At 42.6% G+C, this 27,036-nt stretch overlaps 2 protein-coding genes and 1 long non-coding RNA gene across 12 annotated transcripts in view; 1 reads left to right on the top strand and 2 right to left on the bottom strand.

The window, feature by feature from the left end:
- The window catches only part of KNTC1 (kinetochore associated 1), a 90,830-nt gene extending 85,724 nt beyond the window's left edge, over window positions 1-5,106 (bottom strand). For 3 of the 8 annotated variants that reach the window (XM_053369980.1, XM_053369984.1, XM_053369981.1), the window contains exons 1-3: window positions 4,289-5,102; window positions 806-926; window positions 216-331 (exon numbers count right to left, since the gene is read on the bottom strand). In XM_053369980.1, coding sequence (XP_053225955.1) covers window positions 216-331; window positions 806-926; window positions 4,289-4,384 — 333 coding nt within the window. In that variant the 5' untranslated portion in view covers window positions 4,385-5,102. Of the gene's footprint in view, window positions 1-215; window positions 332-805; window positions 927-4,288 lie in introns of those variants that run through there. The other 5 variants (XR_008328099.1, XM_053369982.1, XM_053369985.1 and 2 more) reach the window with 3 other exon arrangements.
- Window positions 5,107-13,793: 8,687 nt separating this feature from the next.
- On the bottom strand, window positions 13,794-14,670 carry LOC128404412 (uncharacterized). Its single transcript, XR_008328100.1, has 2 exons — window positions 14,602-14,670; window positions 13,794-14,569 (listed from the first exon to the last, which is right to left on the bottom strand). It is a non-coding gene; the product is annotated as an uncharacterized LOC128404412 (long non-coding RNA).
- Window positions 14,671-14,746: 76 nt separating this feature from the next.
- On the top strand, window positions 14,747-26,099 carry RSRC2 (arginine and serine rich coiled-coil 2). Of its 3 annotated transcripts, none has more exons than XM_053369997.1 (10): window positions 14,747-14,875; window positions 17,776-17,923; window positions 18,971-19,014; window positions 21,333-21,523; window positions 22,010-22,153; window positions 22,302-22,424; window positions 22,879-22,958; window positions 23,306-23,538; window positions 24,223-24,312; window positions 25,474-26,099. In XM_053369997.1, exons 1-10 carry the CDS (start codon window positions 14,870-14,872, stop codon window positions 25,654-25,656), a joined length of 1,242 nt encoding a protein of 413 aa, XP_053225972.1. In that variant the 5' UTR covers window positions 14,747-14,869; the 3' UTR covers window positions 25,657-26,099. The 3 variants fall into 3 exon arrangements, with proteins under 3 accessions (XP_053225972.1, XP_053225973.1, XP_053225974.1); XM_053369998.1 differs by having other exon boundaries at window positions 21,311-21,523; XM_053369999.1 differs by lacking the exon at window positions 14,747-14,875 and adding an exon at window positions 19,730-19,807 and having other exon boundaries at window positions 17,858-17,923; window positions 21,311-21,523.
- The last annotated feature ends 937 nt before the right edge of the window (window positions 26,100-27,036 follow it).

Raw genomic sequence — 27,036 nt, 5'->3', positions numbered from 1 at the left:
CAGTTAGCTGAAAATATAAGCAAAAGCTTCCAATCTCTTCCTTGCAATCAGCAAAAGGAGGAAAAGGAAGGAGGCAATACGTGAGCCAAAGCTCACCTAGGTTTATTCCCCAGGGTTTAGCGTCACATATCAATGCAACCAGTATGAGGCAACTTACACTTCATATATTTAAGAATGTCTGTTATATAGAAGCAACAAAGAAATAAGCTACATACATTAGTTAACAAGGTTTGCTTTGTTGATACATGAATCAGATGTAGGTTTCCACTTCTCTCCCCAATCACAAGAAACTGTGCTTCTTGACACAATCCAACAACTTCCACCTCAGTCTCTAAAAGGTTTTAAAAAGAAGTATTCAGATACCACAACAGGTGACTATATTCAGAAATGATGATGTATTATTACATAACGAGATGCAGTGAATTTTTGCCTCATACACTCCTCTGCTGTGGGAAATACTAGATAGTTATTACTGTCTTAACAACTCATAGGTCAAAAGATGGCAAAATTATTTTGACAAACGTTTAAAAATTTGGGCTATGTGTCTATAATATACCAACATTAATACTGAGAGCCACTGCCCTGATCAAGTGATTTTATAAGGGCACGACAACACCAGGCTGATCTGTTTCCTTCAAAGGGGAAAGAGTTCCTGTGTTCAGGACTTCAAAACCATATCACAGAACATGCAAAACTCCAGATCAGAGCACAGATTTTAATTAAGAAAACAAACTGAGGTACACTATGTTGAAAGTTCCAAGTATTCAATTTATGGCTGCTTCAAGATACAAAATGGTAAGCTCACCAAACTGAAGAAACATCTTAAGAGACTGGCAAATATTATCAAGCACCACCACTGTTCTGTCAGCCACCAACACACATCCATCACTGGAGGAACAGCCATATAACTTTGGGTTAGACAAAACCTGACCAATAAAAGAAAGCATCTGAACGTAAACAGAACTTATTTACAAATACAAACAGATAAGCAGCCTGTCCAGATTAAATTGTGTGTTGTAACTTTCTGTGTGTATCTAGCACAAAATCTAGCATCTGACTGGACCGATGTCTTGTCTCGGTCGTGGACCGGATGAGAGCCAAGAACAGGGTGGATTTGATTTAAATAAAATCTATTTAAATCACAATTTAAATCACTAGTCAGTAAGACTTGATTTAAATCACTATTTTACAGAAAGGCTCATCCTTGCTGGTATAATCTTAATATTTACAACCAGATTAATGTTTCATTTTTGGAATAACAAATTATCATAGTGGTTTTTACAGTTATATAAAAAATTACTGATTTGGTTATACTATTAGAAATACATAGACCGATAATTATGAAATTGTGAGGTTTAATAAGTTAACTTCATATTTGGACAACTTTTCTGCTGTACTTTATTGGAAGGAGGGGAAAAAACAAATTTCCTTAATAACAATTTAAATAATTTATTTAACTAAAATGATAACATAGCATATGTATCCATGTTTGTTAACTGATGTGGTTAAACATTTTTTTTAAAAAAAACTTAGACCTTACACACAAATGTAATGGAATCTAAAAGGGGCTATATCTCCCAGCAGCCCTGGCTTTGGAGAGGCTGGCCTTTCTTTTTCTAGAGTGCGGGGGGAGGGGGGAGATACAGTTGGTAGACCCAGGCTGGAACAGGCTTGCAGAATGAACAGCTGGAAAGCTGGAAAAGGGGAGCAAAGGACTGGAGCAGAGAAGTTCAGGGATTCCTGCTGCAGGACCGAAGTTCCAGGTAGACTTTATTGTTTGGACAATGTCAGGCAAGCTCTGGGGAGAAGGACCTGGAACCAGTGAGCTCTTATTAGTTGTCTGGCAAGCAATTCAAAGTCTCACCAAGGACTTCCAGATCCCAGTTACTATTTCCACCACCACAACCCCTCTTTGGATTTGCTTTGGATTCAAGTGTGTATTCTGTACAGTTAAGTGTTGGTGCAGTTGTTGGAGCCCAGTGGGATCGGGAAGAGGTTGCCAGCCCTGAAGAGCCTTCAGCACTTGCCTCAAGTCTGAGTTGCACAATCATTACACAAAGATCCCAAGATTTGTGGAGTATTCTGCTCACAAGGTTTGCACTTTCATTTTTACTGCTTCACACTTAGCTACTTGTGCAGATCTATTCCACTATTCATTGAACCTCTTGGAACTCAGCATTTAAGAGATAAGGGGTTGATTCTGTGAATATGAATTTGCAAAGGAACAATGGGATTAAGGTTTTTTCCTCAACTCTGTATGTTTATTTTATAACATTTTTCCTGTGAAGAAAAGGCATGTCATCTCTGCAGGCACAAATTCACACTTTTGAGAACTGCAAAAACAAGCATATGTGATAATATCTTCTCATTAGAAAAACTGCCCCAAATAATCTTACAGAAACCTCTGGAAGAGCATGACATTGTGAATGGATTAATGGAATTCATTTATCAAAAAATTAAAGTAAATCCTTATTTTCTGATGAACAGCCTTTGGACTACAGTGGTACCTCTGGTTAAGAACTTAATCCATTCTGGAGGTCTGTTCTTAACCTGAGGTACCACTTTAGCTAATGGGGCCTCCTGCTGCCACCATGCCGCCGGAGCACCATTTCTGTTCTCATCCTGAGGCAAAGTTCTTAACCCGAGGTACTATTTCTGGGTTAATGGAGTCTGTAACCTGAAGCGTCTGTAACCCGAGGTACCACTGTATAATGTAGCTTAAATAGAAAACTATCTGTAGAAAGATTTTCCCTCCAAAAGCATTTTATTTTAAAAAATCAATTTTTTAATTATTATTTTAAAAGTCATTGATTTTTATCCACCCTGGCCAAGAAATTGAAGCTCAATCCATGTAAGACAGGGGCACTGTTAATGGATGCTTCCCTAGACAAGATAAATGGGAGGTTGCCTGCTCTTGACTGGGTTACTCTCCCTCTGAAAGAGTAGGTACCTAGTTTGGGCGTACTTCTGGATCCATTACTGTTACTTGAGGCTCAGGTGGCCTTGGTGGCATGGCATGGCTCAGCTACGCCCCATCTGGATAGCCGCCCTAACTTCTGTTGTCTACGCTCTGGTAACCCCCAGGTTAGATTACTGCAGTGCCTCTGAAAATGGTTTGGAAACTTCAGCTAGTACAGAATGCAAGTCAGGTTGCTCACCTAGGCAAGACATTGTGAGCACATAACACCAATCATAGCCCAACTGCAGTGGCTACCAAATAATTTCCAGGCGCAATTCAGCGTGTTGCTCTTGACATAAGGCTCAGGACCCCAATACCTCAATGCCTCTCCCCATTTGAACCAATCTAGACCCTGGGATCGTCATGAGGCCCTTCTTCGTGTGCCCCCTCACGGGAGGCCAAGGGTGGCAACACAAGAACAGGCATTTTCAGTGGTGGTTCCCTGTTTGTAGAACAAGGAGGCTCACCTAACCTAATCAATATATATAATTAGGTGCCAGGCAAAACCTTTATTTAGCATGTCCTTCCCAAGCCTAGGACTCTCGTACCTACAGGACCGCCTCTCCTGGTACACCCCGCAGAGGACCTTATGGTCCACAAACAATAATACTTTGGAGGTCCCAGGCCTAAAGGTTAGACTGGCCTCGACCAAGGCCAAAGCCTTTTCAGTCCTGGCCCCCATCTGGTGGAATGCTCTGTCGCAAGAGACCAGGGCCCTGTGGGATTTGACGACTTTCCACAGGGCCTGCAAGATGGAGCTGTTCCACCTGGCCTTTGGTTTGGACTCAGTCTGACCCCCTTCTTTCTATGGGACCCTGTATGTAAGTGGCCTCCTTGGCTCTTTCTATCGGCCCATATGGAACCAGAACGGGTGGCTGGGCCTGGTGAACTTTTAATTCCTTACACCTACAGTTATGATTCGTGGGTTCCCACTTAATTGTATTTTGATTTTAAATGTGATTCAAATTGTATTTTCAACTAATCGTTTGATTTTGTGTTTTTAATGTACATATTATGTATTTGGTGCTAGCTGCCCTGAGCCCAGTCTTGGCCGGGGTATAAATAAAATTTATTATTTATTACTATTTATTATTTATTATAATAATGTGGCCCTCTGGAAGATCTAGATGCTGACCAGATACTACAGTCCATAATGCCATAGTAGTTTAACCTAAGTTATAGTCCCATTTCAACTGACAGGACAAATCATAGTCAATGGCACCTTTGAAACATCCGTCAACATGATTTTTAGTTCAGTTTTAAAGTTATTCATTATACAGGTCTTTACATGGACTTCTCTTGCAGTGATGCCACAAAAAGAAATTCTACCTTTTCGGACGAGGTGATTTTAACAAGGGTGTTTCTTTGATACAGGGCACCACTCCCTGTATCATCACCACCCAACAGCTCCACAGTATCCCACATGGCTTTATAACCTGGAGAAAATCAGAAGAGAAACTAGTGAACAACATAGACCAGCAAAGTAATGATTTGAACCTATGTATTAAGACAAAATAACCATGCTGTGTTTTTAAGCAATGTCCCCACAGGCAAAAATTTGAAATGCATTTATTTAGCTGGTAGAAATGTAGCAGAATAAGCTTTCCCTGTTGTGTGCGACTTTTATAACAGAATAAACGGGGGGGGGGGAATTTAACTTTTAAAAATGATTATACGTCTTAAAATATATACTTTAAAAGTACAAGATTAAACATATCAAATGTATCACCAGTATTAGAGGCACGACCTGTGTTTTTCCTAGTATTCAATAAAATGTCTCCAGTTCTCAGTAAGATAATACCACACACATTAAAGAAGACAAAACTAACTAGTCAATTTAGCAGAAACATCAACACCATGAAACTCATTTTCCCATTCTTCTATTTTAGGAATATATCCTGCCTCCAATATACAAACATCACTCTATATACAGTTTTTCTAACTAATAAAAATATCATAAATAGCATTAAATCCTAAGGCTCTTTACACTATAATTTATGTATATTGGCTGTGAGAGACAGTAATAAAGTGTTCAAAACTTTAGGTTTTTCATTTACAAATACAGTAGCTACTCCTCTGGAAAAATATAGCTGCACTTAAATCTAATAAAATATTTTATCTATTAAAATGTATTTTTAATATGTTTGTTTTAGCTTCTTTTTTTTAAAAAAAAACCCAGCCTGAGAGAGTCCTGTGTTAGTCACACGTGCCCCCATTTTACATTTTCCTGCGTAATGGGAGAGAGGGGCGGACAGGCTGCTTCCCGGCCCGCCTCCCGCAGCAGCTCCCGAGCAGCCAGAAATCCCGCAGGAGAAGCCCAGCCGCCTGGCAGCTCTGGAAGGCAGCCCCCAACCCTCGCCTCCCCGCCCGCTCCAGCCCCACTTGAGCCTACGCGCACCTCTCCCCGCCGCCGCCGCCGCCGCCGCCTCGGACGCTCAAATTGGCGCGCACGCTCCTCAGTGGCAGTCGGCTACGGGACACAGCGAGGGTCAAAAATAGTCAGCGCACAGCGGGCGGGGCTGCTAGAAAACCCCGCCCGGCCACTAGAGATAGGAACGGCAAGAGAGATGCTTGGAAACCGACTTCTTGGTTCCTTAGAGCTGCCGCCCCTTGGAAGAGCGGGGGAGTTGAGAATGATCTGCAGAGAGCCCGGGGTCGCTCCCCGATAGGCGTGCGCAGCGGGCTCCTCGGGAAGATGCCCGAGGGGGGGCAAACTGCCGGGCCTCTTGACCCTCCCGCAGTTTCCTCGCTTCTGGCCTTTCTTCCAGGGAAAAACAGTGCCGCTGCTGTGCACCCCTGAATGCACCCATTTTATTTATTTCATAGGATTCATACACCACTTGATGGGGGGGGAGCCTCAAAGTGGTTTACAAAAAGATAGAACAAGGAAAGTTAGAAAAATTCACAAACCTATTATAAAACATACAAAAACTAAAACAAAATAAAAGTTAGACTTGTCTAAGCAATAATATTTTTGGCAGGCACCAAAAAAGAATAAAGCGAAGGTGCCTGCTAGATCTCAATAGGCAGGAAGCTCCAAAGTCCAGGTGCTTCCACACTGAATGACTGAGTTCTTACAAATATGGAACAGGTATGTGGCACGTGCAGTAGTCCCAGTTCTGGTGATCAAAGCAGTCAAGTGGGCACATGTGGAGTAGGGCAATCTTGCAGGTGAAGTGGTCCCAAGTTATTGAAGGCTTTATGTGCCAAACTGTTTTAAAGTCTTTTTATCCTCAACAACCCTGCAAAGTACAGTAGACCACAGTGCAGTTTAAACAAAACATTAAAAAGACCAGCACTAGGACCTTAAAGACTAACAAATTTATTATGGCATAAGTTTTGGGGTGCTTTGTTGTTGTTGTTGTTGTTTAGTCGTTTAGTCGTGTCCGACTCTTCGTGACCCCATGGACCAGAGAACGCCAGGCACCCCTGTCCTCCACTACCTCCCACAGTTTGGTCAAACTCATGCTGGTAACCTCGAAAACACTATCCAACCATCTCATCCTCTGTCGCCCCCTTCTCCTTGTGCCCTCCATCTTTCCCAGCATCAGTGTCTTCTCCAGGGAGTCTTCTCTTCTCATGAGGTGGCCAAAGTACTGGAGCCTCAGCTTCACGATCTGTCCTTCCAGTGAGCACTCAGGGCTGATTTCATTAAGAATGGATGCATTTGATCTTCTTGCAGTCCATGGGACTCTCAAGAGTCTTCTCCAGCACCATAATTCAAAAGCATCAATTCTTCGGCGATCAGCCTTCTTTATGGTCCAGCTCTCACTTCCATACATCACTACTGGGAAAACCATGGCTTTAACTATACGGACCTTTGTTGGCAAGGTGACGTCTCTACTTCTCAAGATGCTGTCTAGGCCTGTCATTGCCCTTCTCCCAAGAAGCAGGCGTCTTTTAATTTCGTGGCTGCTGTCACCATCTGCAGTGATCATGGAGCCCAAGAAAGTAAAATCTCTCACTGCCTCCATTTCTTCCCCTTCTATTTGCCAGGAGGTGATGGGACCAGTGGCCATGATCTTCGTTTTTTTGATGTTGAGCCTCAGACCATATTTTGCGCTCTCCTCTTTCACCCTCATTAAAAGGTTCTTTAATTCCTCCTCACTTTCTGCCATCAAGGTTGTGTCATCTGCATATCTGAGGTTGTTGATATTTCTTCCGGCAATCTTAATTCCAGCTTGGGATTCATCCAGCCCAGCCTTTCGCATGATGTATTCTGCATATAAATTAAATAAGCAGGGAGATAAAATACAGCCTTGTCGTACGCCTTTCCCAATTTTGAACCAATCAGTTGTTCCATATCCAGTTCTAACTGTAGCTTCTTGTCCCACATAGAGATTTCTCAGGAGACAGATGAGGTGATCAGGCACTCCCATTTCTTTAAGAACTTGCCATAGTTTGCTGTGGTCGACACAGTCAAAGGCTTTTGCATAGTCAATGAAGCAGAAGTAGATGTCTTTCTGGAACTCTCTAGCTTTCTCCATAATCCAGCACATGTTTGCAATTTGGTCTCTGGTTCCTCTGCCTCTTCTAAATCCAGCTTGCACTTCTGGGAGTTCTCGATCCACGTACTGTTTGAGCCTTCCTTGTAGAATTTTAAGCATAACCTTGCTAGCGTGTGAAATGAGTGCAATTGTGCGGTAGTTGGAGCATTCTTTGGCACTGCCCTTCTTTGGGATTGGGATGTAGACTGATCTTCTCCAATCCTCTGGCCACTGCTGAGTTTTCCAAATTTGCTGGCATATTGAGTGTAGCACCTTAACAGCATCATCTTTTAAAATTTTAAATAGTTCAGCTGGAATACCATCACTTCCACTGGCCTTGTTATCTGCAGTGCTTTCTAAGGCCCATTTGACTTCACTTTCCAGGATGTCTGGCTCAAGGTCAGCAACCACACTACCTGGGGTGTACGAGACATCCATATCTTTCTGGTATAATTCCTCTGTGTATTCTTGCCACCTCTTCTTGATGTCTTCTGCTTCTGTTAGGTCCTTACCACTTTTGTCCTTTATTATGGTAATCTTTGTACGAAATGTTCCTTTCATATCTCCAATTTTCTTGAACAGATCTCTGGTTCTTCCCATTCTGTTGTTTTCCTCTATTTGTTTGCATTGCTCGTTTAAGAAGGCCTTCTTGTCTCTCCTTGCTATTCTTTGGAAATCTGCATTCAATTTCCTGTATCTTTCACTATCTCCCTCGCATTTTGCTTGCCTTCTCTCCTCCGCTATTTGTAAGGCCTCGTTGGACAGCCACTTTGCTTTCTTGCATTTCCTTTTCATGGGGATGGTTTTCGTTGCTGCCTCCTGTACAATGTTACGAGCCTCCATCCATAGTTCTTCAGGCACTCTGTCCACCAAATCTAAATCCTTAAACCTGTTCGTCACTTCTACTGTGTATTCATAAGGGATCTGACTTAGATTGTATCTTACCGGCCCAGTGGTTTTTCCTACTTTCTTCAGTTTAAGCTTGAATTTTGCTATAAGAAGCTGATGATCTGAGCCACAGTCAGCTCCAGGTCTTGTTTTTGCTGACTGTATAGAGCTTCTCCATCTTTGGCTGCAGAGAATATAATCAATCTGATTTCGATACTGCCCATCTGGTGATGTCCATGTGTAGAGTCGTCTCTTGTGTTGTTGGAAAAGTGTGTTTGTGATGACCAGCTTGTTCTCTTGACAGAACTCTATTAGCCTTTGCCCTGCTTCGTTTTGATCTCCAAGGCCAAACTTGCCAGTTGTTCCTTTTATCTCTTGCCTCCCTACTTTAGCATTCCAATCCCCTATAATGAGAAGAACATCCTTCTTTGGTGTCACTTCTATAAGGTGTTGTAAGTCTTCATAGAATTGGTCAATTTCAGTTTCTTCAGCACCAGTAGTTGGTGCATAAACTTGGATTACTGTGATGTTAAAAGGTCTGCCTTGGATTCGTATCGAGATCATTCGATCATTTTTGAGATTGCATCCCAGTACAGCTTTCGCCACTCTTTTGTTGACTATGAGGGCCACTCCATTTCTTTTACGGGTTTCTTGCCCACAGTAGTAGATGTGATGGTCATCCGAACTGAATTCGCCCATTCCCGTCCATTTTAGTTCACTGATGCCCAGGATGTCAATATTTATTCTTGCCATCTCATTTTTGACCACCTCCAACTTACCTAGGTTCATGGTTCTTACATTCCAGGTTCCTATGCAATATTTTTCTTTACAGCATTGGACTTTCCTTTCGCTTCCAGGCATATCCGCAACTGAGCGTCCTTTCGGCTTTGGCCCAGCCGCTTCATCAGCTCTGGATCTACTTGTACTTGCCCTCCGCTCTTCCCCAGTAGCATGTTGGACGCCTTCCGACCTGAGGGGCTCATCTTCCAGCGTCATAACTTTTATATGCCTGTTGTCTTTGTCCATGGAGTTTTCTTGGCAAGGATACTGGAGTGGCTTGCCGGTTCCTCCTCCAGGTGGATCACGTTTGGTCAAAACTCTCCACTATGACCTGTTCATCTTGTGTGCCCTGCTCGGCGTAGTTCATAGCTTCTCTGAGTTCTTCAAGCCCCTTCGCCACGGCAAGGCAGTGATCCATGAAGGGGTTTGGGGTGCTAAGGTCTACTTAATCAGGTGCATCATTCTTGGTAATTCATGAAAGCTTATGGAATAATACATTTACTAGCCTCTAAAGTGCCCATTTGGCTATTGTTTCATTTCCACTGTGACCCATGCATAGAAAGTATGCACCCATTACCATACTATGTGACAGTGACAAAAAGAGGATTTTAGCTCTCAAGATCTACTGGTGTGTTAATTTTTTAAACATATTGTTATGAGTTTGTCTGAAGCCTGGACCCCCTTTCTAATTCCTGCATGACAAAAACTGAATTTAGCATGTTAAAATCCGGAGATTGCCTAGGTAAGGTAAAGGTAAAGGACCCCTGGACGGTTAAGTCCAGTCAAAGGCAACTGGGGTGCAGCGCTCATCTCGCTTTCAGGCCAAGGGAGCCGACGTTTATCTACAGACAGCTATCCGGGTCATGTGGCCAGCAGGATAAAACCGCTTCTGGTGCACAGAGGAGCGTGACAAGTGACAAGGCACACGAAAACACTGTTTACCTTCCCACTGCAGTGGTACCTATTTATCTACTTGTGCTGGTATGCTTTCGAACTGCTAGGTTGGCAGCAGCTGGGACAGAGCAATGGGAGCTCACCCCGTTGTGGGAACAGCCAACCTTCTGAGTGGCAAGCCCTAGAAGCTCAGTGGTTTAGACTCGGCATGTCCAACTTCAAATAAGCTGCAATCTACTACCCAGTATAAAAAACTGGCAGTGATCTACCCATAGTCATTGGGGGCAGGGCTTTTGCCACTTCTTTAAGTGTTTCATCTTGAAGCGCCACCTGAATAAAATATGGCCTGCTATGCTCCAGAGCTAGTATAGAGAAAGTGTAGGATGGGGTTGCCAGTATCGAGTTCTGTCCAGCACTGCCTCATCAACTTGCCACTGTCTCTGGTGCAAGGCAGGGAGAAGCTGCCCTTGCATTTAGGTAACTGTGTTGAAGGAATGGGTTTCCCAAACCCCAAAACTGACTGTGCAGGCAGTTTTTAAACTGCACCAAAATCCCCATTTCTCCTTAGCTGAAATGCATAAACTTTAGCCGTTGAGCAAATGCAAAACAAGAACACAGCTCTCTCCCTTATCAGTTGACGGCAAGACTGGCCTTGACTTTACCAGTAGAACAGACACAGACATATCTTATGTCCTGACCACAAATGACGCAGAGACCCAAGTCTGGGACTAATGCCAGAGCATGTTCTCGGAAGTAGTGACCTCTTGCTCCAAGATAGGAGTAGGAACAGGAATATCCTTTTATGGTCAGAAGTACAGGAAGGAAGATCCTTTTATGGTTGAGAGTACCAGAGCAGGAACATATGTGATGTCAACCTGTGTACGTACGCCGACGTGGTTGGGCTCCTAGGGGAGGAGTGAGAGGGTGCCTGGAGGATATATAAACTGCATGAAACCTGTCATTTCTTTGTACTTGCTGTGGACTCACCACGCAGGTGCCTTCTGCTATCCGGAGAGCAGAATAAACTCTTTCTTTGAACCAACCTCGGTGTCATTTTGACTTCCTTCCTCCTGTCCCGGAGCAACGCAGACCCAATCGGTGAACTCCAGTAAGGCTACAGTGTGTTAACTGGCTTTAAAGGGCTTTTACAAATACTTGTGGCACGGTGGCCTTTTTTTACATCCCACATTATGAAAGAAGTGTGCTCTTCTGGTGGCACTGAGGAGGCCATGATTGCTAAATTTGGTGGGAACCATGTGCCAAGAGTTGGGCAGAGCGTTACGCTTTATGCTGTGTGTTTTTCTTCTTCTTACAAACATGTACTCCTTGCTGTCTGCCTAATTGTCACGTTGCTCTGCCTGGCTGGGACAAAAAGAGCAACCCAGGGCCTTGGAACAAGCTGTGACCCAACGACCAGTACAAGGTATGGTAGGAAATACTTAACTAGGGTTATGATGCTGGTTATCTTATAGGCCAGGGATGGGGAGCCTGGTGTCCAGCAGGATGTATGTATGATTTGCGGGGGGGGGTCTTGGGCTACAGGGTGGGCAATTTCAGGGTGGGCTTGTGCCCCATTGTTTGGGGTTCTCCCTCCTGCATGTGGTGAGTGGGGACCCTGTTGCAACAGTTCCTTTAATAAAGATCAGGCTTATTAGTTGCTTTGCTTCTCAATATACAGTGGTACCTTGGTTTACGAACTTAATCCATTCCGGAAGTCCGTTCTTAAACCAAAGCGTTCTTAAACCAAGGCGTGCTTTCCCATAGCGGCAGGGGACTAAATTTACAAATGGAACACACTCAACAGGAATCGAAACATGTTCTGCTTCCAAGGCAAAGTTCACAAACCATAACACCTACTTCCAGGTTTGCAGCGCTCTTAATCCAAGTTGTTCATAAACTAAGCTGTTCTTAAACAAAGGTACCACTGTGTTCTGGTTGGCCTCTGTTTTCTCCTACTGATAGAGAACCCACTTAAGGACTCTATACGGGCTCCGGAATACTGTACCCCATAAGGGAAAGGGAGCAGCTGTAGTATGCAAAGAAGAGCTGGTGGCAGCAGCGGAGCTAGACGCTCGGGTACCCGGAGTGGCACACGTGCACCTGGGGGGGGGTCAATCCCCCCAGGGGGTGGTTGGCACGGCAGCAACCTGCCCGGGGGAGATTTTGTCAGGCCCCCCCCCGGGATGACACCTGGGGTGGTTCGCCCGCCCCAGCCCCCCTTCCTACGCCCCTGGCTGGTGGGGCTAATACTCGACCCCCTCAGGCTGCATCACGCATTGATTGGGAATAACCCATTTTCCTTTATATTGTCACAAGCCACCGAATCTCTGAGTGGTGTGAGAGTCCAGGGGTTCCAGGCACCTTCGCAAGGTCTAAGTTTCCTTTTGGAAGAGTACCCCATCCGTATGCTCCACTATCCTTGCTGCATATCCTTTGATGACAAAATAAAGGACTACCATTCACAGTAGTACATGCACACAGTGATTTCTATACATTTCTCTCCATTAGACAACCTATGCTGGGTTCCCAGTGCCATAATAAAGCAAGGAAACCCCACTTTCTGGAATATATAAACTCACCAAAAATCAGCCAGAAAAATTGTTTTTTTTGTTTCCTAAAGGTGGTGATCCAGGGATGGAGGAGAGGGGACCTGACTCATGGCAGAAGGAGCAGGGAGGCCATAATCCTCAAGATGTACCATCACATACTCAGGATTAGGGCTGTCATATTTTGAAAACAATGTCTGGGTGAAAATCAGCTAAATGTCCGGGGAAATCCGGCAATTGTTGTCGGCAGTGTTGGTTTTCCTGATTTCCATCAAAATAACTAAAAAATGTCCAATTTATTTGGAATTTTGCAAAACAAAACAACTAAATTTTTCCGTCTAGATTTTCACTTTTTGAAATATGGCAGCCCTACTCAGGATACCCCTCCCAATTTCCCAAACAGGTGCTAGCAGCTATGACAAAGGGATCAGACTAGGTGTTATCAGAAGGAAATGAGACCAAGGAAGAAGAAATAAAGATGCTGAGGGAGGCCTTCCTGACAAAAGGATATGTAGATATTTTCATTAACTTGTGAGAAGTGAGTACTTGAACCATGCATGATTGACAGGGACATGTCTAGATCTCAGATTTCTGCCTGACACCATACCTTTTCTGTGACATACCTATGATGTTTTGATGATGCATGTTTTATTGGAAATATGTTGTTGTTTAGCCGTTTAGTCGTGTCCGACTCTTCGTGACCCCATGGACCAGAGCATGCCAGGAAATATAGGGAAATGTTGTTGTTGTTGTTTAGTCGTTTAGTCGTGTCCGACTCTTCGTGACCCCATGGACCAGAGAACGCCAGGCACCTCTGTCCTCCACTGCCTCCCGCAGTTTGGTCAAACTCATGCTGGTAACCTCGAAAACACTATCCAACCATCTCGTCCTCTGTCGCCCCCTTCTCCTTGTGCCCTCCATCTTTCCCAACATCAGGGTCTTTTCCAGGGAGTCTTCTCTTCTCATGAGGTGGCCAAAGTACTGAAGCCTCAGCTTCACAATCTGTCCTTCCAGTGAGATATAGGGAAATAAAGGACTTTAAAAAATGATGTAACCACAATTCTGGGCTTCTGGCTGTTTCTTCTTTGTTGTAGTCAGAAGTCTAGTTCTAAGAATAAAGTGATCAGGCCTGCTGGCTGCTGTTTTTGCTTCCGTCTCTTGGCTGAAGTCTTTTGCTTGTGACCTCCGATCTGGACCCAGATTCCCTCTAACAGAAATGAGGCACACCAGAGACTGTGCTGTCTTTAGGATATATGGTTTATTTACACACACATATAAGACTACAATGGAGTTTACAGCATTGACACCCCACAATATTCTTGCTTTTCCCATAATTGCAGCATAGGGTTCAAACAGAAATCAAACATGCTCCAAAACGTGGCTGTGACCCTCTCTCCAGCTTGATGATTTTTACAGACTGCAACATTTCTGAAAAAACCCAAGCCTAAACTCTCTGAAACTCCTTCCTTTTGCCTTCTAACTAACTCTGTGCTGAAGGAGGGGCCTCTCTCTCTGGCATACCTAATGGCTCATCATTTCCCCTTTGTTCTCCTTAATGGCCTATCCTAGGCAATCTCCAGGGATGCAGGTAGGTAGCACTGTGGTCTAAAATTTTCAGGCATGTCCAACCAGTCCATCACGATTGACCAGTAGATCGTGGGATTGATCTTGGTCGATCATGGGATTAAATTAAAGCCGCAAGTGGAAACAGGATAGATCTGCTTGGCTCTTGTTTTGTTTAAACTTGCAGTGGTGGTGTCCAAACTTTTTTCAAAGAGGGCCTTTTTTTAGGATTGAAGTTGTTGAGCTTTTTTTATGGTATTACCCCAAAGTTGTTGAGCTTTTTTTAGAGGTTGAACTTGTTAGGATTTTACCCCAGGAAATAATTTATGATTAAGGACTCTATTGCTGTTTTAATTTGCCAGTCTTAATAGAGAGAGTGTATCGCAATATGATCCGATGTGCATAAAAATAAGTTGGAAAGCTTTTATCAAGTAAGTGACAAGTGTCAAAACCTGATGACACCCCCCCTGCAACGCATAAGCACCCCAAGGATCTCCGTCTCTGAACAACCTGGATGTCCCCTCTGCTCTTTTCATGCCTCTGCGTCTCTCGCGCTTCTCGCTCGCGCAGGCGCTCTTCCTTTCCTCCCTCCCCGCCAGGGGCCCGGGTTACATCCGGGAACCCTGGGAAATGGGCGGGGCATCCCTGACCGCTCTCCGCCGCCGAGCAGCCGAGGCGTCGCGGGCGTTGGAGCCGCAGGGAGGAGCCGGAGCTGCCGGGCCGGCCAGGGGCCGCCTTTCCCGACCCCCGACATGGCGGTGAGCCCCTGCCGCTCCTTCTCGGGGGCCGCCGCCAGCGGCCGAGGGGGAGGCCGAGCTGGGCGGCGGGAGGCGCCGTCGTCTTCGCCAGCCAAGATGGCGCCCGCCTCCCGCTCGCCGCGGGGCCGGGAGGGGCGGGGGGGGAGCTGCCTCGGCCGCCTCCGCGGAGCCCCTCCGCCTTCGCGCCCTGGAAGCGTCCCCGAGTTCGGCACCTCCCTTTCAACGTCTCTTGGGGTTTTGGTGTTGATGGCGGGAGGGAGGGGCGGTTATTGGTTTGCGAGTGTTTTCCCTCATTATTATGTATTTTCCGTTTTTAGCTTGCATTTCTATGTTGTGAACCGCCCCGAGATCTGTGGTAAAGGGTAGTATACAAATTTAATTAGTAATGATATATTCGCACATGTTTCTAAGAGGTTTCCTCTCCACACTCCTGTTGACTGTTTTAGATCGCAAGGTAGAGGCACCGTCTCTTTCCCTCCCAAAAAAAAGTCTGTCTGAGTGGTACAATGTTTGATATTAGGCCCTTTTATAAGTGTGGCTGTTATTCGATGGCTCGGTTCCATGTGTTTTTGCACAGAAAGGCCCACTATATTCAGTTGGTCTTCTTTCCAGGTAAATGCATGAAGGTTCTCACGGTTCATGCTCACCTATATATAATGTTTTTATTAAACACTTTGTAAATAAGGAAAGCAGGGGAGAGCTAGTTAAATTAACAATGCTAAGTTAAATATAGAGTCTGAGGAAAGGGATTCTTTTGAGGGTGATGATATATGGGGCTTTGGGGAGAGCCCTAACGTGAGTTGGGGTGGGAGAAGGAAATGTGCCATTATGTGGTAACTTGAAAAATTGTGCAACTTAAACCTCAGCAGAACTGACAGAATTGTTGTTATTATTGGATCCCTAACAACTTGATCCTTTTATGCTTAATAACATTACTGAGTTCAATGGAACTCACTCCAGCTTTGTAAGGAAGCCCCACAGAAGTTAGTAGTCTGGGGGTTGGGGAGGACTTAACTTGTCCCCACCCCCTGCTGCTGATCTCTCTTGGACCTGGAGTGAGATTCTTGTTTCTTGTGTTTCCTGCAGAGGAGGGGCAGAGCGCTCTCACTCGCTGACCTGCGTGGAATGCCATGTGCTTGCCAATATGTGGCTTTGTGTCATCTATGTCTATCAGGCTAGTGCTTAAGCACAAGGATGGCATCATACACAGCAAGGGTTCTTAACCTGAGGCCCATGGATGCACTTCGAGGGTCCTGTGAACCAGGCACCCCAATATGATTTGTTCCCAATGTAATAAGATAAATTGTATGCAAAACTTTGTGCATGTTTATGGGTAGGGTGTCCATAGCTTTCATTAGAATCTCCAAAAAGGATTGTAACCACATACAGTGGTACCTCGGGTTAAGTACTTAATTCGTTCTGGAGGTCCATTCTTAACCTGAAACTGTTCTTAACCTGAAGCACCGCTTTAGCTAATGGGGCCTCCTGCTGCCGCCGCGCCGCCGGAGCACAATTTCCGTTCTCATCCTGAAGCAAAGTTCTTAACCCAAGGTAATATTTCTGGGTTAGCGGAGTCTGTAATCTGAAGTGTATGTAACCTGTAGCGTATGTAACCTGAGGTACCACTGTATATAGGATTACGTCACAGCATGTCCCATCAGAACATACACTGGGACTTGCTTCTGAGTAAGCATTTATAGGGTCTAGCTTCCAACAGTGCACTCTTCCAATGGGCACACTAACCACTGCACCACAGTGGCTCTCACTGGGGTGAACCTTTTTTCTTTCAGTTTGCAAAGTCATAGGTTCTGTGATAGGTGGAGCTGCTGGTAAGGGACATTGTCTCACTCTGTCCATTCATGCCCACGAAATGTGATTATTTTAAAAATTCTAATGTTTTTATTTCTGTAGAGGAAAGCATTCCCCTGTAAATGGTACAGGAGCACTCATGCAAACATTTAAAAAAGTAGGGGGATGCTCCACCATTTCAATATCATTGGTTTCTTTGAAGGTTTGCCCCCACCTCAAATTACCATTGCAGTTGTAGTGTGTTACACATTCCCAAACTTAAATCCCACTGTGCTCTCTATACAACCTGTTTTGCTATGGCTGGTTGCAACCCTCTAAATACCACTAATTGCAAAAAGAACGAAATAAATTCTCTACAATTATAAAAATAGAAGGTGGTGCTGCATTGGGGGGGGGGTGGCAACTAGCTTTTTTTTCTATCCCAGTTTCCAACACTGCTGCCCTTCATCAGTAGATCTCAGGGCAGTTCACAGCATAAAAATACAAAGTATTATATATTGGATTTAAATGTGCTTAAAATAAGACTCTATTTGGAAAGTGCATGTTGTAGGTAAGTTGCTGTAATGCATTAAAATATGCCTCAAACTGTGCTGCATTGACTTCTATTGTTGGGAGTAAAGACCACAGTTGCTGTGCCTGGTGGCGATAAACAGATGGAAAATTTAATAGGCCAAGGACTGATGTGCCATTCTCTTTGAAAATTTACTAATCAAAACATCTAAAATCACCTGAGGTACAGAAAAGAAGCAATTCAAAGAAGGAACTATGGGTTGCTTTATCAGTATCTGTTGACATAGATGTCACTGAGGAGGAGCATCATTTTTGGATTGGATACAGAAAATCCATCTCATTCTTCTGCAGTAGAAAACATTGTAGTGCTTGAATTTGGGTATTTTAACACCCTATCTAGTGGCTGTGGACTTGATTTCCTACTAGTGGAATATATAGCTTTGACAATTCAACATTAACTAGTTTCTGGATGTTTGTGATGATTAAAAAATAGTGGTCTAGAATGCTTCAGGCAGTTAAGTTACTTTGCGATAGAGTGGTGGTGAACTATGTAATAATAACAATATTTCATTTCATCATAGGCTAGTGATACAGAGCGAGAAGCAATAGCCCCAGAGAAATCATCTCCTGATAGAGAAAAGAAAAAAGATGCATCTAATTCTCCTAGAACTTCAAAACATCATTATTCAAGGTCACGTTCACGATCAAGAGAGAGAAAACGAAAGTCAGGTATGGAAGCCTCTAGCTGTTAAGAGTTTTCCCTATAAAAACTTGCTGGTGCATAAACTTGTGATTTAGTGGTAGTGTGTAGTTAGGCTGCTAACCTAAGCATGTTTACTTAGAGGTAAAATTGAATTCAGTTCAAATTATTGCAACTTCCAAGTAAACAATAACGTTTTAGATTTATGTGCATGTCCTTTTGAGGTCTATGTTTCAGCCTCTTAAAAATGTGAAATTTCTCAACACTTTAAGCTTCAGCATCATGTTAAGGGTTGAGAGTTGGAGTAGGTGAGGAGCAGAAAGGTAACATAGATGTGAAAATGCTATTTCAAATAATAATTATATTATAATAATTTATTATTTATACTCTGCCCATCTGGCTGAGTTTCCCCAGCCACTCTGGGTGGCTCCCAATCGAGTGTTAAAAACAATACAGCATTAAATATTAAAAACTTTCCTAAACAGGGCTGCCTTCAGATGTCTTTTAAAAATAGGATAGCTGCTTATTTCCTTGACATCTGATGGGAGGCCGTTCCACAGGATGGGCGCCACTACTGAGAAGGCCCTCTGTCTGGTTCCTTGTAACCTCACTTCTTGCATTGAGGGAACCGCCAGAAGGCCCTCGGCGCTGGAGTTCACTGTTCGGGCTGAATGATGGGGGTGGAGATGCTCCTTCAGGTATACTGAGGCCGAGGCTGTTTAGGGCTTTAAAGGTCAGCACCGACACTTTGAATTGTGCTCGGAAATGTACTGGGAGCCAATGCAGATCTCTCAGGACCGATGTTATGTGGTCCTGGCGGCCACTCCCAGTCACCAGTGTAGCTGCTGCATTCTGGATTAATTGCAGTTTCCGAGTCACCTTCAAAGGTAGCCCCACGTAGAGCGCATTGCAGTAGTAAGTGGGAGATAACTAGAACATGCACCACTCTGGCGAAATAGAAATGTAAACCATTGAAATATTTTAAGTACTGGGTATGATTGGGAATAGCATGTCTGTAAAGAATGAAAATCCTTTTCCAAGCACCTTTACTTGACAATAAATGTTTTATTCCTTAGATAATGACGGGAAAAAGTACAGAAGTCGGAGCAGAAGCAAAGAGGTAATTAATACTTTGTAGTGCTTAGGTAATTGTACAAGATGTATTTAAAAGTACATCATAGCATGTGTAAATCTTAGTATATAAATGTCTTAATGGTAAGTACAAAAAATGATAATTCAGAAAAATGGGCTTGGAGAGAGAAGCATGACTGAAGCCATCATTATGACAAAAAGGTAACAGTTGACAAAAGTTCACTGACAGATTAACTGTGGAAACAGCCACAATAAACATTTCTTTGGAGAAATAGGATTGGTATATTTGATTCTCACAGAGCTTCCATTGACCAGAGTTCTCCTCAAGAATTTGCAAAGGTGTTCTCCCTGCCCCCAATCTTATCCACTTAGTTCTTAAATATCCACTTAATATTTTAAGTTTTCCTATGGTGCCAGTGCATTTGGCAGGGTTTGTAAAAGCAAATCAAAGGCAAGGGCACTGAGATGAGGCAGTGGTAGTGATAACATTGTTAGGTAAGCGAGTTGCCTCCAGTGGTGAAGTAATATCAGTGGCGGAGCCCTAGCAGTAGCCAGAAGGTTAGCCAACTTCTGATGGGGTAGTGTTAGGCTAGAGAGAGAAGGGGCCAGTTCTAATGTGGGGCCAGGGACCTTTTTCTCTTTACCCAATGGAAGCTCTGTTTTAAAAAGAAATTAGAGTATTTGTGAAATTGATTATATTGTTTAGATCACATGATAACATTTCTATAATAAATCATACTCAGCGTGCTAATGCGCGAAGAGACTGAACTGAAGACGCTCCAGACTCAGATAGCAAAATTATAAGCCTACTTCATGATAAGGTAACTATTAGTCATTCAAACTCATATTTCCCTTTAAAAAGCAACTTAAATCGGTTATGGGATATTATGGTGGTTTTAAATACAAAGTGTATATTTAGAAGACTGCTCCATTATGTTAAAGTAAGAAAATCTTTCACTAAACTTAAAAAAATTTGTGTAGAAGGAGGATTACATGTTAAAAGTTTGTTTTAAAAGGCTGGTTTCTTTATGTACAAGTTCTTTATGTACAACCTGTACACCTTAGCTTTTAAATTCAATGGGGAATAACTGGCGGTGATATTTGAAACTGCTGTGGATGTCTTAAAATCTGTAACATTTCAATAGCTGTTGAATTAATGCACTGACTTTTATGGTTCTAGTGAGACAATTGAAAGGAAGAAGGGCAGAAGGGTATGGGCATTGCACCTGTGTGGAGGCATGCCCACCGCAGGAAGCTCAGGAACCCTCTACCTTGTGGAGGGTTCATTCCATCTTTGCGGGCTGGCTTGCCCATTTCCTGTATATAATAAGTGGACTCTTTGCACTATTTGTTTTACAACAAAATTCTAATTATCTTTCTTCAGTGGGTGTACAAGTGACTGAAAAAGTAGCCCAAATGGATCTAATTGATGTTACGAACTACTTGAAACAAAAACTCACCACCTACTATGTCTAAGATGAAATCTCTATAGAGTAGGAAGGTGATATTTCTTTGCATAGCCAACTCTCTTTGGCAGTTGTTGATGGGCAGTATTGTCTTTCAGTGGGGTTAGTTGCACCTGGAAGAAGCAAAGTAGTAGTTGAAGCACCCAGGATTTACCTTTACTTCTACCTGTGGGTGTGAGTTTGGGGATTTAAAAAATAATAAAGACTCACATGGTCTTTAGAGTAGAAATCTATCCATATACAATTAACTTAAAAAGAAAGAAAGATACTGAGATAATAAGAAATTTGGGTAAACTGGGCCTTATATGGTAAGAGATTTCTTCAAAGAAAATAGCACACAGACTGCTGCAGATTCAAAACATGACAGTTGGTCTTATTGGACCTCTATAGTGTAAGACTTTAGGCTGGAGATACTTATTTATAATACTTAGAAAGTGGGCCAGTGCAGGTACTTCCAAGCTTTCTTAATTGCTGATGAGCTTGTACATAAAACGTTTAGACAGTTCTCCTGTGTATGCTTATCCCATCCAGCTTTTGAGCATAGGGGTGGAAAAACATGGTCACTATGCATGAGGTAACCAAACACTAGAGAGGCTGTTGTTCTATCTAATGCTGTGAAACTGGTAATGGTGTGAGTTGCTTTAACAACACGGTACAAAAATGTTTGAAAAGTGTGGGATGGGAAACGGGAGGAGGAATGATAGCGAGCATCTGCAACATTGTGTAGCTGATGGTGTTAAAAGCCATCACAGTTGTCCGGGCCACACTCCTAAGGTTACTAATGTTGCATCACAACATATCATTCTTTATCTGCTGATGCCCATACTAACTCTCTTTGTTGCACTATTTTCCTGAAAGAACCAACTTCTTCTTAAAACAGGCAAGAAGACATGGGTCCAAAGAGAAGTCCTCGAAGAAGCACAAATTTGAAGACCATAACGACAAAGAACACTCTTCTGATAAAGGAAGAGAGAGCCTGAGCACTTCAGAAAATGGTGAGGAACGGCATAAGCGCAAGGAGAGGAAATCCTCAAGGGGACGAAGTCATTCAAGATCTAGGTCTCGTGAAAGGTATACTTAACAATTTCTACTTTGGAAATGCTTCAGTGTTCTTTATGCTCTTGTTCTGTTAGACGTGCCCAGCTACACCTTCATCCTTTGTTCCAGCATACCTGGTGCAACATCACAGATGTGCCAGATCGGTTTTTTTGTATGGGTTGGTGTTACTGTTTGTAACTTTTTTGATTCTGAGGATCAAGTGGCCAGTGTTTCAGCTGTTTTTCCTTCCCAGATGTAGGATTTGTTTACTGTAACCCTTTTGCCAAATCTTTAGGTTATGCCACAAATTTGTTTTACAGAATGAAAATACTTAGTAGTGTTCAGGCCACTGACTTCATTTGAAGTGAAGTTACACTATTTGTAGATGAGCCCAAAACTGACAGCTTTTTGTGACCTCTCAGTAGAAGATAATGCGCAGGTTTCCTTTGCATCTTGTTGCTATTAAATGTGAATAATAAAGCTAGAAAATGTTACCAGAAGTTTGGAATGTGTTTGCAGGCGTCACCGTAGTAGAAGCCGTGATAGAAAAAAGTCACGATCTCGAAGCCGAGATAAAAAGCGACGTGTAAGATCACGTTCTAGATCAAGATCTAGACACAGACATCGGAGCAGGAGCAGAAGCAGAACTAGGAGCAGGAGCAGGTATGTTAAGTTCTTTCTTTTTTCCTTGAGATAAAAATCACAGGGTCGGTGCTAGCAGTTGGAAGTTGCACTCTAAAGAGCAGGTAGATACAGTTATTTTATGGTCAAACAGTCAAATAATTACATGATAAAATACCTTTACCTGCAGAGAAAGAAAGAAGAGACCTGAAAAGCCCAGAAGATTCAGTAGAAGTCACAGCCGAACTCCAAGTCCACCTCCTTTTAGGGGACGAAACACAGCAATGGATGCACAGGAAGCATTAGCTAGAAGGTACTATGAATTTTTTGGCCTTGAGTTTATAGAAGCCAAGAACTTACTCTGTTTACCTTTTACTGACTTAGAGTAGAAGCACAGCATGCAAGCTTTGAGGGGGGGACCATTGTCATTCTCTACACACCCCTGCACCAAATTTTAACATATTAAAATGTGGAGAGCTATTTTAGGCACTGATACCTAGATGAAGTCAAAAACATAGTGTACTCACAACATTTTTGCTTGATGTATTTGCACTTTTATCAACACACAACTGAAAAGTACCTTTGCTATAGTGAAAGCTAGAAACGTACAACACAGAACCACTCCGTTATGTGCTTTGAGTTGGAGGGTTCTATGAATGCCCTTCAGGAATAACATAACAATTGTTAGTATAAAAAACGGGGAAAGAGATCAATGTGGGGGAAAATAATAACTTTTGATCACTTGATTTATTCTGCATATTTCCTAGATTGGAAAGAGCAAAAAAACTTCAAGAACAGAGAGAGAAAGAACTGGTTGAAAAACAGAAGCAACAAGAAATGGCTGCTGGTAATTCTGTTTTTATGAATGCTAGAACATAATGAATAGTAGTGGAAATATTTATAGCTTCAGATTGGAAAGCTATAAAAAGAAGAAACCTCATTTGTTTTAAAATACAGCAACAGAAACTTCTCTATTCCACTATTCAAACTTTTCTCTTTTTTTGACAGTCCCTAAAAATAGTTGCATCACCAGATAAATGCTTAGAGAACTAGCAAAAGCTGTCTAAGGTCTTTCAATTGGCTAGCTTGTACTTAATGCCCATTAAGATGAAACTTTTTACTTAGTCCACATTTCTGAGATTTAAAAAAATTATGGAAGCTTCTTCTTGTATAACATGTTAATGTTCATTTTAGCGGCTGCTGCCACCGGCACTTCTGTCATCAATGTTGCAGCTCTTCTGGCCTCTGGAACACAAGTCACTCCTCAGATAGCTATGGCAGCTCAAATGGCAGCCCTGCAAGCAAAGGCCCTGGCAGAGACAGGAATAGCTGTTCCAAGCTATTATAATCCAGCAGCAGTAAATCCCATGAAATTTGCTGAACAGGAGAAGAAGCGGAAAATGCTGTGGCAAGGCAAAAAAGAAGGGGTATTTTTCTTTGTCTAATTATTCCACTTTGTGCCTTGGGAATTGTTGAAGACAAGGACATAACTTGTGATATTCCTGCATTGCAGGAGGTTGGACTAGATGACCAACGGGGGTCCTGTGATTCTGTGATACAATGGGCACAAGCCACATGTCAGCAAGAGGGGCCTCTTAGTAGCACACAGAACATTTAGCCATCTAATTGTCATACTTGGCAGTGTAACCATTGTTTTATTTTTTTAAAGTCTGGTATGTTCAGAATTCTAACGAGCACCTGCCATCGTAATCTCAAGTGTCTTAAGGTCTACAGAGCCAGTAGGTGGTCTAGTTGACATGTTGAATAGCTGTCAAAAAAGACTTACTATGAAAAGTTGAGAAGGGGCACTTGTCCTAAGGATGCTGGGATTAAAAATATTTGCTTAATCTTCACTAAACCAGCAGTCCTGCAACGTTCTTATTTACATTATTGAAAGTTTTAGGCTTGCAGCCAGATTGTTTGTTTCTAGTTCCAGTTCCAAAGGAAACGTGTTAAAACCAGAGTGTGTGAGAAATACTTTAGGACCTGTTGCATGTTAGTATATTTAAACAGTTTCCCCCATTGTATCAACAGATCTATAAATCAAAATGAGTTGCAAATTTTCCTATGTGTCATATATGTATGTAATAAATCACTTTGTGTTTCTATAGGATAAATCACAATCAGCAGAAATCTGGGAGAAACTGAACTTTGGAAACAAGGACCAAAATGTCAAATTTAGAAAATTAATGGGTATTAAGGTATGTGAAATGTAGAAAAACTCAAAACCAAAATTGCTTTCAAGTAAGAGCTCAGGTTAAACGACTCTCTAGAAGCGGTTCAAATCGGCATATACAGCAAGACGCCATTCACCGCAGATTCTGGCCCAGAACTAGGTGGTCAGTTTAATACATTGCCAGTTCAGTAGGCCTCCAGTATAATGAGGGGAGGTATATTAGCCCACAAAACCTAACTTCAAAATAGAAATTTAATTAAGTAACAATTAAGAGTGAGCCAGCAATAAATCACACAGATTATGTGCTATTAAATGTAATACACTTATATGAACACAAGTGGAGTTAACTCTTTATTAGAAGAAACAGCATCTGCTCAGGAGTACCAAACCCAATGAGCACAGGAACTCTTCTTCGGAAGGTCTTCCGCATGAGACATTTGTGGGGACTGAACGTCCTCACCTTCCCGCAGGTGGTTAAGTCTCCTCCTCTCCCAGATCTTTCCCAAGCAATCTGAGATGGTGGCAGTGTGCTGGCCTTCATTCCTCCCACTTCATGTCTCTCCTGGTGCTGGGAGACCGGGGGGATGGGAGCTTGTTGCAGCAGGAGGGGGAGATTCCCCCCCAATACTTTTTCAACAGTGACTCAGATGAGTCTGCTGCTTCTGATTCTGCACATCTCTCTGCCACAGATTCCCTTCTCACTAAGCCCTGTTACTTCTTCAGCTTCCGACACCTCCTCCCAGTCTTCTCCCTCTGACCATCATCGCACCACCACGCCCCAGCTTTGGGGGTTCCCCAGCTGGTGCCTCCCACTATTCCTCTGCATCCAGCCAGTCGATGACAAGTACTAGATAAGCTGTAATATTCCAAGGAAAAGTAAAAATGTGTTGGGTTGACCCAGGGGAGATTACATCTTTAAACGTTAAATTCTTGGCAAATTCTTTTGCAAAATGTTTCTATAAACCTACACCAAAATGAATTAATGAAGGTTACGTGTGCTATATATCCTTGAAACTGATAACATATTTCCCCAGGCATTTGCACTCTGCATTTACTTGCTCTGGAAATTCCAGCTGCAGAAAAGATGCTTTAATGAATGAATTGCCAGAATAATAGATGACTAGTTTAGAGGACATACCTGTTAACATATTTTAATAAAAATAATAATATATTATTTCAATTCTAGAGTGAAGAGGAAGCTGGTGGTAGTAGTTCGGTGGATGAAGAAAGTTACAAGACTTTGAAACAGCAGGAAGAAGTATTCAGAAATCTAGATGCACAATATGAAATGGCAAGGTCACAGACACACACCCAAAGAGGGATGGGATTGGGATTCACATCTTCGATGCGAGGAATGGATGCTGTTTGAAAGAACGTGATCTTAAAGCCTGGGACTTTGTCAAAGATTATTGTTCAGATGTTGGGTCCTTGTTCACCAAAGGCTAGCATTCTAGCTTGCATGGGGTGTTGCATTGACTTTAATTTATTGACATTACAATTTTTGTAAATATCAGATCAGTGATAACTGGTGTTCCATGTTGTAATCAGGTTATACTCACTTCCATTATACTTGACAGAGCTGTAGGAGGACATTTTTAGTTCTGTGTTTCAAAACAGAACAGGTGAGGATAAACTCATACATGGATATTTTGTGTCCACTGTCTTGTGTACTTTTGTACTTTAACCTTGTACAGTTATTTTCAACTCTTGAAACATAAAACACATTGTGTAGGTGTTACTCTAGCAGACTGGGCCAGTGGGTGCATAATGCAGTGCAAAAACCTGGTTAATAAAGATGTTTTTTCTCAAATAGTACTGTTTTTAAGTTCAGTGGATGAATTGCTCACAGCTTAATTTTGTACAATTCATTATAACTTTATGTCTAGAAAGAAGCTTACTCCAACATAACTAGAGCGGAGCAAAATTGAGTTTTCATGAGTTCCTGCATTATGCTACTGCAAGCCCTTGCTCAGGAGATACTCTCCTCTAGGCAGAGTTCTCACTGGACTCACTCTAGTCTTATTCCAACCTGCCCAAACAAATGAAAGTAAACCATACCATATCTAACAAGATGAATGTTACCATGTCCCGTGCCTGCTTATTCTAGCAGTAGGTTTTGATAAAAGCTTTTGGCAACGTAAAACTATCATCACCAGCTCAACATTTGCAATGTGACCTGTATGAAAAACATGTTTTTCATAATATGCTGTGTGGGGGCTTTATATCTTCTAGTTAGGCTATGTAATGTAATAAAAAAAGTTGCATAGCAACAGAGTATTTTGCACTGCAACTTTTGAACCATAACTTTTGTTGCATGTTAAGATTCTAATGCCCATGTAATGTGGCATGTCTCCTCAGTTTTAGTGAGTATAATGTTTATTATTAAATAAGATTAGGATAGCTGTTGAAGAAGAGAACTGAAACTACCACTAGAAGTGTTGTAAGATCAATAGGTAATCTCTTTGCAGAATCACTTGTCAGTAATTCTTGTTCAGTTATTGAGCCCTTGTTCACGCAAAGCTAGCATTCTAGTTTGCATGGGTGGTCTGGAACAGTAGTCTGGAATTTTGATACTGTCTGCCCCAGATTGACTTCTCATGCTGTTTTTCTCAAGTGGTACTCTTGCGATAGTTCCAAGGGCTTCATATGCTATAGAGTTACAAAAGTAAGTTTGATTAAAATTGAAATTGAAGCCCACAGACTTCTGTGGAATTTATTCAAAGGGAAATAACTGAAAGAGGTAGGGAGT

The sequence above is a fragment of the Podarcis raffonei genome, chromosome 16, assembly GCF_027172205.1.
Source record: "Podarcis raffonei isolate rPodRaf1 chromosome 16, rPodRaf1.pri, whole genome shotgun sequence".
Taxonomy (NCBI): Eukaryota; Metazoa; Chordata; class Lepidosauria; order Squamata; family Lacertidae; genus Podarcis; species Podarcis raffonei.
This window is presented reverse-complemented; position numbering and strand designations above follow the sequence as displayed.

Excerpts from the sequence above, each read along its gene's own strand:
- RSRC2 (XM_053369997.1), top strand. Across the intron at positions 22,425-22,878 it reads CAGGAAGCATTAGCTAGAAG|ATTGGAAAGAGCAAAAAAAC; the intron begins GTACTATGAATT and ends CATATTTCCTAG. Across the intron at positions 22,959-23,305 it reads GCAACAAGAAATGGCTGCTG|CGGCTGCTGCCACCGGCACT; the intron begins GTAATTCTGTTT and ends TGTTCATTTTAG.